We start from the raw sequence: 16,734 nt of genomic DNA on the forward strand, positions 1-16,734 counted from the left end.
AGGTCGTGGAGTGACATTAAATCTATACCTCATGACAACCAGACCTGACATAATGCACGTACACCTTGAATGTTTGAGTTGACCTTGTTAGATCACATCATATAAATGTAGCGTTGTGTTGAGATTATGTCATAATTCCTACATTCATTGAGTAGTTGCATAATTACGAGAATTTACTATTTTTGGTTAGCAGGCTGTTTCATATGTGAAACCTATCATCATGCTTATGAGTATCCAAATTAGACGGAGAGTTCTATAATCACATACATATGAAACGTTTCCCATGTCTGGAATACAATATGGACTCTCTCCCTGGAGGGATGCAACCTGCTTATTTAATTCTGGAGAGTATTAGGGGCAAATTAACGAAAGCCAAGGCTTGAGGACACCAGAAAGTGCTTCAGGATTCTGCTGGAATTTAACCAGTGGAAAAAGCATAGCTTGACATTGCAAACACTTTCCAGCGTTTCCTGGTGCTTGTCCAGGTAGAGCCGTTCTATCCATCAGGGTTTGGGGTTTGTGAGGTTAGCAGGAGCTGAGTGTGAAGAATTTCTGACCCCAGTGAATGTTCTGCCCCTTCAAATCTGGATGATTAGCCAGCCTGACTGGTCGATCATCAATGGTGCCCTGAGTACTGCAGACCCACCTGGCTCAGGAACTGGACTAACAAGACCTCCACAGAGGATCCATCATTTAATTGCCAAAGCACATCACCTTGGAACTAGCTCAGCACCAAGGGGTCCCTGTTTACCTCTCCACAAGCTGCATAGTCACACATTGACTACGCAGCCTGGTTGCAACCTGTGTTACTGTAAAATAAATATCAGCCACCTAACAAAAGCCAAGGACATGAATGTCTTTTCAAACTGAATCTTTTGTTGCAAAACTGACATTGGAATAGACAAATCCATTTGTGCTTCTATCACCCAGGGGATAGGAATCTTATCCAGTTGAAAAAAAACATTGTAGAACGTATTTTCTTTAAGTAACAAGGAGCTTCAATACAATGGTATGCTACCAATCATTGTCATATGTTCTGTATGTCTCTCCACCTAGATTTAAAGTTCCAATGTTTTTCATAGTGTGCTCGATCCTGTTGTCGACAGAAGCAGATTGTGGACATTCCATAAAGGTTTCCCGCATTTCACCTGCTGACATACATTTCTGATAGATTTTCTAAGTGTGACCAGTACATGATCGATCACGAGTAAATGAACCAGGTTGACATTTAAAATGGTCATATAGGTGACTGCAGCTGAATGTCAATGCCATCTATCACTTCCCCACTTTTATCTGCATGTGCAGACTCACGTTTACATAAGGAAGGAAGGAAGGAAGGAAGGAAGGAAGGAAGAGGAATGATCAGTTTCCTTATGGAATGTAACCTCTTGTTAGAAATATCAGAAATACTCTTCTTCCACTGATGATCTGAGACCATGCAATTCAGCTCTTCCTGGAGTACCCTGAATTAAAGGATATTATTTTGCCAAACAACTGCAAATATGGTTTTATTTTTTTTAATCGAGTACCTGTAGTTTCTGAGCTCAATAGTTCTGCAATAGTTCTTTGCTATAATTGGCTACTTCCTTTGTCTCTCACCTCCTTCCCTCTCTTTCTCCCATTCAGCTGCATTCTGACTGCCTGCTATCAGTTTGGTTTGCTGCTGTGCAGCTCAAAAGCATAGTTTTTGAGAACAGGATCTTCCTTCAAAAAGTTTAATTTTATGCTCACAAGTAATTGAGGAAGCAGTCTCCAAGTGCTCCATTTTCCCTCAGACTTGCTTGGACCATTTCCCACAGGATAATGTGGGAAGTAAAAGGATGCGAGGAATGATTTGGAGAACTTAGGGCTTTGGCTTTATACACTTTCCTCTGGGAATTGGTTTCAAATCCAACCCAGATTTTCTTCCAGCTGCAATAGTCCCACATGAAATTATTGGGCAGTATCACAGCTCACAACTGTCCCAATTCAAGACAAATCATCGCTAAATGGACAGTCTTATTCATAGAAGCCAGACACATGATTAATCATAATCCTGTGCTAAGAACCACAGAATATAACTGGACAGCTGTTATAAATGTGCCCAAATAATCCTATTCAAAAACTCAGTCGAGGATTAGATGCTTTAAGTGACTGCAACATTTCTGTCACACAGTATTATAATAATAATAATAATAATAATAATCCTTGCATTTGATATAGCGCTTTTCACGTCGGGAGGACGTCCCAAAGCGCTTCACAGAACACACTGTAAAGTGAATTGACTGTATATTTGTGGGCGAACGCGGCAGCCAATTGCGCACAGCAATGTCCCACAAACAGTCGTAGATTGAAAATGACCAATTTATTATTGATTTTGTTTTTTTTGGAGGGATTATTATTAGGCGCTGTGTGGAGTAAGGAAACTTGCCCAAGGTTTCGCCCTCTGCCTGGAATTGAACTCAGGTCTCTCACTTGCAAAGCGAGTGCTCTAACCACTGAGCTACAGGACTCCAAAAGTTAGCAGCGATTGAGTTATGGGGGTATTATTATTATATTCTGAAATGAAATTATTATAATACATATTTTGGTGGTTGCATCTGATACGAAATAGTAGGCTGTCATATGACGCTTTTTATTGTATCACGATGGGAAACAAAGCAGGTGTGAAATGTTGCCTGCACAAATACAGGGATTATTTGCTGAATTTGTTTGATATTCACATGAATGAAACTCCAAAAGTGGTGGGGTGCACTGCGATGTTGGAGTTGCCATCCTTTGGATCAACCAAGGTCTTGTCTACTGTTCAGGTGGATCCTAAGCATCCAATGCACTACTTAAAAAGAGAAGAGAGTTTTTCCTGGTGTCCTGGCCAACAATCCCCAAGATGAAATTGTTCCTTCACTTCATGGCTGTTTAGAGATACTGATGTGTACAAATTAGCTGCCACATTCACCTACAAAATGCATAGTCACTACACTTCACAGTAAGTCTTCCCAAAGTGAAATACTCCATTTCAAATGAAAGGATTATTATTATGATTTGTGGTCTACATTATCTTTAAATATTTGATTAACCATATGCCAAATTTTGCTACATGTTTCAAATTTTAAAAAAACTGATTGTGGATATGATGCAACAGTCCATTGCACCCCAAAAATAACTACTTTACCCTTCAAAATTGCTATTTTGTTAAGATATTTTTATGTGCAAAATTTCCATTTTCTAGGCTATTCATCTGATTTTAGCATAAATTATAATCGCTGTCAAAACTTAAAATATCTATGCATTGGCTCTTGTACTCTTGAGGGAAGAAAGGCATCTCCTTAACTACAAACAGCAGAGTATGTCGTATACATCAATGGGACACAAAGCCCGTTTTTGCACAAAATTATCAATTTATCAGGAGGGATTGATAGCTAGGACACCATGAGAAACTACCTTTCCATGCCAATATCGATGGACTCATAGCATGCAATTTTGGGAATATTGCCTCAAGCAAAAGTGTGTATTTACTCACCTACAACTGTGATTGTATTTGTACTATGATGCAGTGCCTTCTGCTGGTTCTGACCTGAACTAGCAGTTTAAGATATTGGAAACTGTGGAAACTTTGCCTGTACTAAACATCGCACTGCGATGAGAACCAATGTTCTGAAAAAATGCAAACCAAATTGATTCTTTACTATATATAGTTGTCAGTCTTTTACAGAGCTACTCCTAATATATTCTGGCAATTTAAATTGTGTTATCACAGTTATCGAATACGGTTTACACTTCTCGTATAATGTTGTATTTTATTTTGTATGCTGTATATCTATTTTGTTATGAAAAGGCAATGTTGTCTTCAAGTTTGAACAGTTATTGTAATATGTTATTACAGGATTTTTCAAACCTGTGGATCTTTGGGTAATATTACTTCTGAAGAGGTTTAAATATTTAAGATTTGATATTTCTGTGAAGATTGAATTAACTTTGTAATAGCCTGCCATCTGTGTATTTTGTGCATACAAATACACAGTCACTACACTTCAGAGAAAATTTTGTGTAATTTGAGGCATTTTAACATGCTAATTATATCAAATGCAATCATTATTACTAGCATTATTGTTTGTTTCCAAAGCAGCCATCTACTTGGAAATTCAAAATTTGTTGACATAAAGCCTCTCTGAATGGTTATTTAAACTGAAATAGTGTAAATCACAAAACTATTTTACATTATCTACTTGTTATCTTCCTCACCTATTCAAATTGCAGGAGTTTGTACTTTATATTTGCTAAAGTGGATTAATTTTCCTTCATGTCTTTTTGTAAAAAAACACATAACTTATGACAGAATATGTATGTAAACAAACTTATTTAACTTCACAACCAATCATGAATGCCATGTTTATGCTAAACTTTCTATTTAAAAATCCCCAGGATTTTCATAACAATCTCAGTATAATAGTTAAGCAAGCAGTAAAAATACTGTCAAAAGTGTAGGTGTGTTGATTCTAATGGCAAACATAATATTGTTATTTATGATAAGCAAATTCATAAAGAACATATTCAAGGAGTATTTATTACTCAGATTTCCAAAGTACAGGTATGAACAAATGGTCATTATACTTAAGAAGACACATAAAGACAGTAAAATGGATTGAAAGGCAATAACACTAAAGGTTTAATTCCAGGTTTTAGATCATTGAGCTATAAAGAGAGACAAAGTAAGCAGGTATATTCATAACGAGAAAACAATTAAGAAGGATACAATTCCAGTTTATATAACATTGGAGGGAATGGAGAATTTGGATATGCAAATGCATGAATGGAGCAACAGATTACAAATATGTGGAAGCTGTGAATAAAGAAACCTTGAGCAACAGCTGCTTCACACATCAGATTGATGGGATAGACTGCCACCTAGTGCAGTAAGTGATGAATCTATAGCAGCAGTTGAAAGAAGCTGATTGACTAAAGCTGTTGAGATGGGATGGGGGCGTGGGGGGAATTAATGTGGAATTTGAAACAGAAATCCAGAGTGAGCTGCATTGCCTTTTTCTTTTCATGTGGTTATCATTTCTAGTCCTTCATTTTGTTCTCAGGAGGACAGGTAAATATGTTGAATTCTACTTAGTAAGAGACCGTAAGATTATGGTTCCCTTGTCATTCAATACTCTCTGCAATACTGCTTCTCTGCAGATAACAGGGGCAATTTTGTAGTCCTTTGATGCAACATACTTTCACTGTAATATCAGTTTTCACTAGGGTCTTTAAATATCTGTGAAGTCAGTTTGAATTAATAGTTATAGAGCTCTTGACAGACAGAAAGTGACAAATTATTTATTACATATTCTAGATGAATTCCCAGCCTGTCGATAAGACATCTGCCACTACTGTTGTTTAACAAGCTAGTGTTGGGCTAATCTCAGCTTCTCTTTTTGCCAATGTTACATTAAGGACAACAGCCTGAGTCAGTCGCATTTTTGCTTCAAAAAGTACTTTAATCCTAAAATGACACTGGAGTCAAGTCTGGCTATTTTACTGTATGAAAGCAGTCAGATGTTTTACTTTAGTTCTCCATAAGGATCTGACAGGGTAATGGCTGCTATTGCATTGCCTAATTGTTTCAACAGATGTATAGAAACTCCATAAACTGGATTCTCCTGTGGACAAAAAGGTCACTTCCCAAATGGGTAATTGGTTTTGCCATCTTTTCATCTTGTGTCTGCCCTGGCTATATTGGCATAACATCTTGGTGTGGGAATGGGATAATTAGGATGGATTGGAAGGATTCCTGCTTACTTTTGAATTGCTTATTTTTTTAAAAAAGCGGCAGAGAAATTATTTACATTTAAACAGAACAAAATGACTTCTACTGATCAGAGTTAGTGGATTGTCAGGCTTTCGGCAACACAGAACACTTGTCATGTGTTTTCAAAAAAAATATGTGGGAGGGAGCAGATTGTCTTTCTTGCTATATTTTGCAAATTGGACCGAGTTACCTCAGGTTTCCTGTTCATTAATGGTTTGCACAATTTCAGGTATAATTACACTTGTATGCCTCCAGTGCAAGCAATTTATTATATGAATTATAATAATCCTTGCATTTGATATAGCGCCTTATCACATTGTTGAGACGCCTCAAACCACTTCACAGAATATATTGTAAAGTGGATCGACTGTGTATTTTGTGGACAAAATGCGATAGGCAATTGGGTACAGCAATTATGGATTCAGTAGTGGAAGAACAAAATGGCTGCAGCAGAGGTGCTAACTTTGAACGCTCAATAAACCTGCAATCCTCCAGCAAACTCATGGCATGATTAATCACTAGTTTTTTTAAGCATCAGCATTTTATGTTTAGGACTGTATCTCAAGAAATAGGTGATAAGTCTATAGCCCTTTTGTTCTGTTTTATTATTTTTTAAAAATATACCGTGAATGTTTTAGATCCTTCAGTTGCTTCTATCCTAAAGATGGCACCAGAGTTACTAATTCAGGTAGCAACCCGTGAAAGGTTATAATAAAAATATATCTGTAGCTACCAACGCCTCCGTACATTTTCACCTCAGTATGACTTTGATAATGATTTGCTTAATATTACTCTTGATGCTTCATGTAAAATGATGCCATTCTCCTCCTTTCACCTTACAAGATAGATCTCAATCCACTGGGGAGCAGTTGAGCTTTGAGTACCTTTAAGAGCCCTCCAGCAAAGTCGAACAAAAATTCCCTAACATTGGTTCATAGTAAGAACGCCTAAACAGCCCACTCAAAAATTACTACATTAATAAAACCACTGCCAGAACAGTTCAGTTCATAATAAATCCTGAGCATCTCAACTTATTCACAACCAATTTCAAATACTACAGAGTAACCCCATTATAAATGCAGTTGTCTGGCTCTCATATCTTAGAGGCCACATTATATCAAAGTGTGAAAAACATTTGAATTCCAGATTGCCAAGTCATTGCAGACGTCATTTCCTGTGCATGGCTCAGCATACTTTCACTGAATTAAAAACAACATGAACGACCAACTTTATTTGGGGGATTCTTGGCTGGGACACTGGAAGAAATTCCCTGCTCCATTTGAACAGTCCCATGGGATCTTTAGCATCCTGAACAGGCAGATGGGACCTCGGTTTAACGTCTCATTCAAAGGACGGCATCACCAACAGTGTGACACTGCAAGCATTACATTGGAGAGCTGGCCAAGGCCGTATGCGTTCAAAGTCCCAGTCGATGGCGTAAACCACAAAACGTCTGACTCAGAGGGAAGAGTGCAACCAACAAGGCTGGCACAGATGTACAGTATAGAATAACGTTCTTCAGTTTGATCAGAATAACTCTATGCAGCTCTTACAGATAGACATAATAGACAGAAATGTCATATTCAAAATCTCACCTTGGTACAATTTCTTGTCCGTTCCAGCACTCTGAGTTATTATGATGAGTTAAATCAGATCTGCATATTTGATCAGGGAGACCGATGTAGAAATTACTGTACATGCGCAAATTGATGATGAACTCCCTGTAAGTGAAACAGAAATATATGTTTAAGATAGAAAAATTAAAAACACAAGCAAAGTTGGTCATTAGATGCTGGTCAAGCTATATGCTTACCACACAGTGGTTTTTGTCCATTAGTAGCATTTTCTATTTGTACAACTTTCTACCTGCACAATAGGTTCTACATTGAATTATACTCAGATGTAACGATTATTGATGATTAAAACTCAAATCAAAAAAACTTTCAGGAAGGATATAATTTAAATAACTCAAACAACAACTCTGTTTTGATAACAAATGGTGTAGAATAAGAGCTCCAAGACACAATCCCGTGTGAAGAGTGATGAGGTTGTTTTGTTGTAATAAATTACACAGAATATTTTGAAAACATCCTCCTCCATGACCTACTCTACAAGTCAGCTGTGAAGCTCTTCATGCTATTCTCCCTAGGTGAAAATATAAATTTTGTTGTAATCTATGTAATGAACTTGTAGCTCACTTTAACGCATTCTGCAAATCCAGATACAAGATATGTGCATAAATTAAGTACTTAGTTGATAATCACTCATTACCATTATATTACAAGCAGATCAAACAGTGTATTGAATCGTAAAAGGAGATCAAGTGGCATATTGAACAGAAAATGGGAAGTCAGGATTGCCACAGTGGCAAATTGCAATATTCCTGTCTTGTCTTTGAAAATGCAAATTAACAAAAAAAATCCTACAAGAACTAAGACTGTGAAATCATTATCATACTGAATTATTTAACAGCCATCATAGATCATTTACTTTTATGTTTGCAATGCTTAATTGAGTGCATAGTTTGAACTGTTTGCACGCATTTTCAGATGGCCCATTACATTTGGTGCCTAGTTTGCCTCTTTTGCACATTTTTTTCCCACTGTAAAGTTGGCAATGTTATAATATACTAATAATAATCCTTGCGTTTGATATAGCGCTTTTCACGTCTTCTAAATGTCTCAAAGTGCTTCACAGAATATACTGTAAAGTGAATTGACTGAATATTTGTGGGCGAAACGCAGCAGCCAATTGCGCACAGCAGTCCCTCAATTTTATTATTGTCGTTTTTTTCTTGAGGGAGTATTATCAGGTGTGTGGAGCAAGGAAACTTGGGAATCGAACCCAGGTCTCCCGCTTGCGAGGTGAGTACTAGAAGTTATGTTAGCTATGTAAAGCAGGTGTGAATGCATATTTATAGAGGAAATAACAGGTGCCTGTAATTATGTAACTAGCAACCTCACGTTTTAAGAAATGTAAAGAATTTTCTTTTAAACGTCTGATCTCAGCATTTAGCCAGAATGTTGCTTCACTTTATTGATCCTCAGTTGTATCCAAAACTCTGCAGCTCGTGTACTCTCACGTACCAGGCTCCATGACCCCATCACTCCCACCCTCGCCCATCCCTCAGAGGATCGAATTCAAGATCCTTGTCCTCACTTTCAAGGTTATCCATGGCCTTGCCCCCTCCTACCTCTCTGACCTACTGACTCCCTACCAACCTACCCGCTCCCTCCATTCAATGGGCTCTGGCCTGCTCCATGTCTCCCACCCTACCATTGGTGGCCAGGCTTTCAGCCTCTCTGCCCCCACACTCTGGAACTCCATCCCACAATCCCTTTGCCTCGCTTCCTCCCTTGCCTCCTTCACAGCTGGTCTCAAGACCCTCCTCTTCGATCGTGCCTTCAGTCGCCCTCGCTCCTCTCTGCCTTCCCTCACCCCTACCCCACCCCTCCCCCATGCTCAGGTCCTGACCCTTGACTGTCCAGCGCCTTGGGACGACCTCCCGATGTGAAAGGCGCTCCATAAATGTAATTTTGTTGTTGTTTCACCTAAAATTTATTAAGTGTTCAGTGAAGATACCACTTAACCTTTGTAGTGAATCAGAAATCAAAGTTATGACTATACTGTGGACTAACTGTGGACCAGTTATCAAATTACTTATACAATAAAAAAAATCTGTGCAACTGATAACAACAACAACAACTTTTACTTATGTAACAACACAGGGTACCGTCTCGGAGCGCTTAACAGTGGTGGAGCCTGACTCCGAGCCGGGTGGGGTGGTGGCAAGGTGGTCGTAACCACAGTCAAAGAGAAGGTTTTAAGGTGGGACTTGAGAAAGGGGAGAGAGGGGCAAGGCAGAGGGATTGAGGGAGAGTGTTTTAGAGTTTCAGGGCATAGTTGCTGAAAGCACAACCTCCCATGGTGGGGTGGGGGAGGGTGCGAGGGACGAGCAGGAGCCAGTGCCAGTCAAGCGGAGGTGCCGGGTGGTGGATTGGGGTGAGAAGCCGGAGAGGTAGGGAGGGGCCAGTGAGTGAAGGGATTTGAACACGAGTGTAAGGATCTTGAAGTCTATCCAATCGGTGATGGGGAGCCAGTGGATCCTGGGCCAGAATTGGTGAGATATGTGTACGGAGTTGGTCCGGGTCAGTGTGTCGACAGCAGAGTTCTGAATGAGCTGGATCTTTTGAATAGTGGAACTGGGGAGACCAGCAAGGAGTGTGTTTGAGTAATCCATGCAGGAGGTGACAAACACATGCACAAGGGTTTCACGAGAAGGCGGTGTGGATGGTCTAGGTGGGGTGGAAGAGGACATGGCGGGGGAAGGATGATGCAGCCAAACGGATGTTTTCAATCTTTGAGGCGAAGAAGCAAGGACCTCTTTGCACTTGGTGTTTGATGTGAGGATAGATGGGGCTTGAGGGGGTGCACAGAGGAGGTGATGGGCTGTGGAAAACAGTGTCATTGGATTGTTGCTTGCCTCCAGGATGACTTTGGACTAAAAGTCAGTTTTGGCCTATGAATGGGAGAGGTGGTAGGTCGGAGGTACTCGAGCCACAGTTGGCAGTGAATCGTGAAGCCAGATTTCTGCCATCTGCGCTCGAGCTTCCGGGTTTGTGTTTTCAAGCATGTTTTGTAATACTTTAATTGCTCATCAAGGAGAAGAGACTCATTCTTTGCAGCTGACAGGAGACTTTCTGAGCATCAGTATGTGATATAATAAATACCAATCCGATTGTTACTGCAATGAAGCAATTGATAGACTGCTCTTGACCTTTCTACACTCTAATTTATGTATTGAACTACCAATCAAGAATCCATGACAGAACCATTTCATGGAAACGTAGATGATTACACCATACAGGGTATTTGCAATTACAATAATTACACAAACAACACATCTGTAACAAAAAGCTAAATAGCTGCTTACTTTCTCCTACTGGAGAAGGTCTCTTCATGCTCTGTGTAAGAAACCTTCACCCCCTTCTGGTCAATGTAAAGATCTTCAGGATAGTAGGCAGATCGATTGTATCTTTTCAGGGAATAACCACATACTTTGCCAATCTAGGAGGAAGCAGTTTAGATTATTACACAAATTAACTCACAATGATTCATGCAAAATAATTTATTGACATATGATTCCTGACATATTGCTATCAGTATAAGAAGCTATAAAATACTACAAATAAGTTGCAACTAAATTTTCCACAGCTGGATTCCAAATTACTTGTGGTATTTAATCTGAGAGTTATGACAATGATTTCTGAGAAACAAGGCTATATTCAATTATTATTTCACATACAGTGATACTGTATAAGGATAGTTGTATTAATGAGGTTTTAACTTTAGGCAGTTCCATTTTACCTTGAGAAATGCTATTATTTTCATCACTACTGTTCATAGCACAGTGGACGTCCTCAGTGATAACAGCGTTTTTTGTGGGAGAAAACCCGATACAGCAATACCAGTTTGTTATTTTTGTTTTATTGATTACATACATTGTACTAAAATGTTGGGAGGATAATGATACAAAGGGTGAGGACAACTATGTAATACCTTTTAGGATTCAACAAAAGGATATAACCCAAAAATTCAAAACATTGCCATCATTTCAGTGACTGCTGAAATAACTAGTTAGTTATTTTCTTATCAAAGTAATAATATGGCATTGCACATTTATTTTCAAAAGGTTTCAGGCTGATCATGCTTCATTGAATTGATGTCCCCAGTCAATGATATCAAAACAATTTCCACAGTTTCTGTGTAATTGAATAATCACCACCAACTAATTATTGTTTAGTTTATTACACTTTTAATCATCACCCATTCCTTTTAAAGAAATTAACAATCCTCAACCATTTCTATTATCTATGATGTAAGGGAAACATCTGAGGTTGATAATGAGCACTTTATTGCTCTTTGGACCAAAAAGCTGATATGTAAATTGTTATGACCCAAAAATGTTTGCTTTCTCTTAAATATGAGTAATCAAGTAATCCATCATCAAAGCCTATGGGTACCATCACTTTTACAGAGGAACCCCCCCCCCCCCCACACAAAACAAAAAGATAATATGTGCAATGAACAAAGCAATGAATAAATAAGAAAGAAAAAGTCCATAAATATTTAAAATTTTAAATTCTCTTTAAGCATATAAATTAAGGCTATGCACACATTCTCGGTAAGGTAAAATTATTCTGTTACCTTTTTAAAGTGAATATATTTGCAGATCAAACCCATGTTCTCTGAATCTGACTTTATTTTTTTTTACCAGCTCGGCACTTTCTTTGCTTCATCTGCCACTTCCCTTGGATTTTGCGGAGTACTTTGATCTAATGAGCCTTTAAATAAACCCATGCTACATTACCACATTAAATATTTTAATTTCCTGTTGTAATGGCTTGGAGCTAAGCTGTCAACATTAACCTCAAAATACCAATTTAAAGGATCACTGCCTTTTGAGAAAGTTTTGAGTAAACCACTTTTTATTGTTCTCTTGCAAGCACGCAGTTCGGTGATGTGACATTGCTTCATTGTGTCACTTAACGTGTGGCAGCACAACAAAAGTACAGCTATCCTGCTGCAAACAAAACCCCACAAAAGACATTCATGGAGAAACTCCTATTCCATGAGAAATCAGAACCCAAACTAATTTGCTTTACCATATATACAATATATTTATAACAGCAACTTGCACTTACATAGCACCCTTCACGTGGGGTAGCATCTCCAAGCGCTAAAGTATACTCAGTATTCTTTGAAATAGACTTCAGTTCAGTTATGAACCTTTGATTTTTTTCATTGGAGGTTTGTTCCAAGAGTAATCTAAAATTTCAATTCCATCTGCACCTCTTTACTAGTTTGCTTGAATGTGACCCAAGAAAAGTTCAAATCCAATACTAAATATGCACAGCAGAATATAAAACTGCTCTCCAGTTACAGCTTAGTCAAGAACCCAGTAAAGTACTAATGTATTCTTACATGTGAACTTCTAGTAAGCGTTTTGTTATTTGTATTTCTCTCAAGATTCATTACAGATTTATAAATTTCAAGCTGCTCGGCTAATTGACTTATTTACAGCGATACAACATCAACTAAATGCTGATAAATGCAATCTTTGATATACACATTAGAGAGACAACAGGGAGTTACCAGGAGTACATCAAGCAAATCTCCTACTTGAAATATCTGCCAAAGCAAAGACTATTCAAGGGGGCAGTCACACACTTGTCCCTTTATTAATTTTACATTGAAGCCTCCACTTTGTTCTTGTAATGTCAAACAAGACTTCCTCTTAAGACTATACATGAACGTTCCCTGCTCGGGGCCACATCTATTCAGGTGTGTTTTGAACGGTAAAGTCCAAAAATGTGTTGCAATTTAATTAAATCACTGGAACATTTTCAACATCAGCAATTTGTTAAAAAAAGTCTTATTTGAATGTTTGTTGAATAAATTGTTTTCAACTGGCAAAAGCAAAAAGCATCTAACTTCCATAAGTTAGTTAATGTAAAGAGAATCCAAAGGATAAATGAGAATTACATGAGACATAAAACTGGTCTTACAATGCAAGATTTTACCAGCACCTTGGGATGTCTTCTCAACGTGAAAGGCACTATACAACAGTAATTTGTTGTTGTTATCCCTTGCTGTAACAGGAAATCTTATTGAAACCAAAGCAACTCCAGCATCAAAATTTCTGGTACACTTCTTTTTATATAAAAATATAGGTTTGAAATTCAGAAGTGATTCAAGCTGTCTCGTTGTCAAAGTAGCAAAGAAAAATCAATTTCAAACTTTGTACAGCAATAACAGAGAAGTCCCCTTTCCCGCACTTCATTGAACCAAGTGGGAGAGGGATTTGGACAACAGCAATCAAACAACTGCTCCTGATAAGTGTTATTGATTAACACAACGAATGTCATCAAAAGGCAACCGGACATTGATTTGTTGATCTCCTGGTATGATTTAACATTGAACCAAGAACTTTTTATGATCCAAAGTAAAATCACTACATGAAGCGCAGTTCAATTAGTATTTTATTAGCTGCAGCAGTTACAATTTAATTAAAATCTGTTAACCGGCAAGCTCTTGAGTAATTAATGCCAGAATCCTGAGTGAGAAACATTACCTGCTGCACTAATAAAGTGCGAGAGGCACAGTTTTATGAATTACTGTACTGCCCATGGAAAGACAAATGTAGTTAAGGAAAAGCTGCTGCAGCAGAATTATTTCAGACTAAAGTGCCCTGTGTATATATTTTCCTTGCAATCTATGATTCTATGTTATTTTCAGGCCTAAAAGAATCAGACCCTCATTTCCATGTAGATTCAACTCCAACCTCAGAATTGGTCCTGTGACTGGTATGAAATTCTTACCTTGTGTCTGCCAGTTCGGAATGACAGTAAGGTACAAAATAACACTTCACTGAGTGGATGATCTCTTCCTTTCTAAAGCATAGAAATCTCTTTCAAAGCAAAGTTTGGTGTGTGACACAAGTATCAAGTCATTATTTGCCAAACACACTAAATCACTTGGTTATGAGGCTTAAGAAGAGCTTGAAAGAGAAAAGGCGCTTTGATTGTCAATCCCTCTCCTTCTACAGACGAGACAAAATTTATATGGGCTCCATGGCTCACTCCACACCTGAAGGAAATGTTCTCTATAGATATTCCTCCTTCAAATTCCTTCAAAATAATAATAATAATAAATTAGTGACTCAATCCACGACTGTTTGTGGGACACTGATGTGCGCAGTTGGCTTCTGCGTTTCGCCCACAAAATATATTCAATTCACTTTACAGTACATTCTGTGAAACGCTTTGAGACATCTCGAAGATTTATAAGACGCTATATCAAATGCAAGGATTATTATTATTATTCTAATACAGAACTTTTTATTCAAGCTAAAACTACAGAATAATCATCCAACTGGGTTAATTTGTGGTAACTTTCCTGGGTTTAAAATACAGACTCACAAGTGCAAGACGAAGTTTAATCAATTCTTTTATCAAATCGCATAACTTCCGAAATTGATTCTCACAACATTTGTTTTTAGGCAGGACTGATGCCTGATCCTATCAGCAACAGATTCGGTAACTGTTCGGATAAGAAAACAAATTTGTCAGTTTTGTTATATATATTTATAGGAAACAGCACTGTAACAAACCAGATTAAATCTTTTGCTGCAGGCTCAGCAAATGTCATTAAACCCCGCTGACAGATTTCAACAGAGTTAATTAGCATTTGTTTTCCTTACAGATGTTGCAAAGTATAGTGCAGCAGAACACTCAATACACAGGCAAACATTCTTAACTCAGTGTAAACTGCGGTCACACAAGAAATTGATTTCCATCTCAAATGGAAATTTGTTGGTGTATTTTGGCTATTTTGTTGACAGCATAAATGCTGCCTAATTAGTAATTTTGAATTTTTTTATACCTAATCCTATTTAGCAACTTAACCTGGTCACACGCATTATTGCTGCTTTTAGCATCAATTTACTGTTTAGAATGCATTATTTCAGCACAGCATGCCAGCTGGCTCTGAACCCGTAAGTCAAGTACAGTGCTGACGGAAACCTGGCTTGTGCAGGTGGCAGTAAAGAAATGAGAACCATTCTGCTGGCTATCACACCATTTAATAATAATAATAATTATATTTATAATAATTATAATAATCCTTGCATTTGATGAAGCGCTTTATCACATGGTTGAAACGTCTCAAAGCGCTTCACAGAATATACTAGAAAGTGACCAGAGCTGGACTGGGAGACGTTGACTGGGAGATATCGACTGGGAGAAACTCCCCTTTTCTTTTCGAATATCACCATCATTCGTCTAGTTCCTCAGCATCAAAAATGTGGAAAAACTGGAAAACAATCTCGATTCTTGAAAGCAAACACCAGACAAAACTCATGCAATGCAGGAACATTATTTTCCATAATCGTTTCCTGTTGCTTAATTATGCTTCTACTTCCAACTGTTGTCACCTGCACCTTCAGCTTCACTCAGCACAAGGACAGCTGATGTGGGAAATGAGAAAGATTGCAATAATGCTTTCAGGAGTTAAGGCAGAATGTTTCAGGAGTTTCGCCCACAAAATATACAGTTCTTTACAGTATATTCTGTGAAGCGCTTTGAGACATCTCAAAGACGTGATATGGCGCTATATCACATGCAAGGATTATTATTATTAATACAGCGAAAGGTTTATTCCGCATCTGGCTTGACCTCAGAGGGCTTGACAACTGATATTGAGTACAAAAAAAGGAAAATAATCTGCCACAAACTGGAGAATCCTAGGTTACCAATCCCTCAACCTTGTGATTCTGTGTCATTTACACCAGTGCTCAAAACTCCAGGAGAGCAGGAAAATATTGATGTTCTTTCCCATTGGTTCCCTCTAGTGGACGAGTGGGTTGATGGACCAGCAGTAAAACTTGTCCATTTCTTATAGTACTGTACCTGTCATTTACTCAGTGTGTGTGTAATGTACATGGAGACTCGTTTGTGCAACTATAATTTCTCTGTTTTTTATAATGAAAGAGTTTTGCTTTTATTACTATTATTCGTCATTTAGTAATGTACATATATTTACTGAAGCATCTTTTTATTTGTTGTAGAAATGACCTCTTTCTTAATATAATTTTATTGTTTTTTTTAGGAAATTGGACTCCCTCTTGCTTTTTCCTCTTCACCCTCTCTTTTCCCCCCTCCCCCTTACACATCCGCTATTCCGAGAACACATTTACCATCTTCCACAAACTGACAAACCTTTTTAAAAAAGTTTGCTTCCACCATTAGATAAAACCCAACAGGATTAATTAATTCTTTTTAAAAGTGGTAATTTGATCAAACTGGAGGTTTGCCATTACAAATAGGAATTTATTTGGATCTTGGAACACGGTATTTGGTATAGATGAATTGAGCACATTTTGCTTTGTCTCAAGTTAT

At 37.9% G+C, this 16,734-nt stretch overlaps 1 protein-coding gene across 1 annotated transcript in view; it reads right to left on the minus strand.

Annotated features, from left to right (window-relative positions):
• The window catches only part of LOC103178026 (glypican-3), an 88,279-nt gene that overhangs the window by 26,860 nt on the left and 44,685 nt on the right, over positions 1 to 16,734 (minus strand). The window contains exons 4-5 of the mRNA XM_007892506.2: positions 10,710 to 10,843; positions 7,372 to 7,497 (exon numbers count right to left, since the gene is read on the minus strand). Of these exons, the coding sequence (XP_007890697.1) occupies positions 7,372 to 7,497; positions 10,710 to 10,843 (260 nt within the window). The remainder of the gene's footprint in view (positions 1 to 7,371; positions 7,498 to 10,709; positions 10,844 to 16,734) is intronic.

This window comes from Callorhinchus milii, unplaced genomic scaffold (assembly GCF_018977255.1).
Source record: "Callorhinchus milii isolate IMCB2004 unplaced genomic scaffold, IMCB_Cmil_1.0 Scaffold15, whole genome shotgun sequence".
NCBI lineage: Eukaryota > Metazoa > Chordata > Chondrichthyes > Chimaeriformes > Callorhinchidae > Callorhinchus > Callorhinchus milii.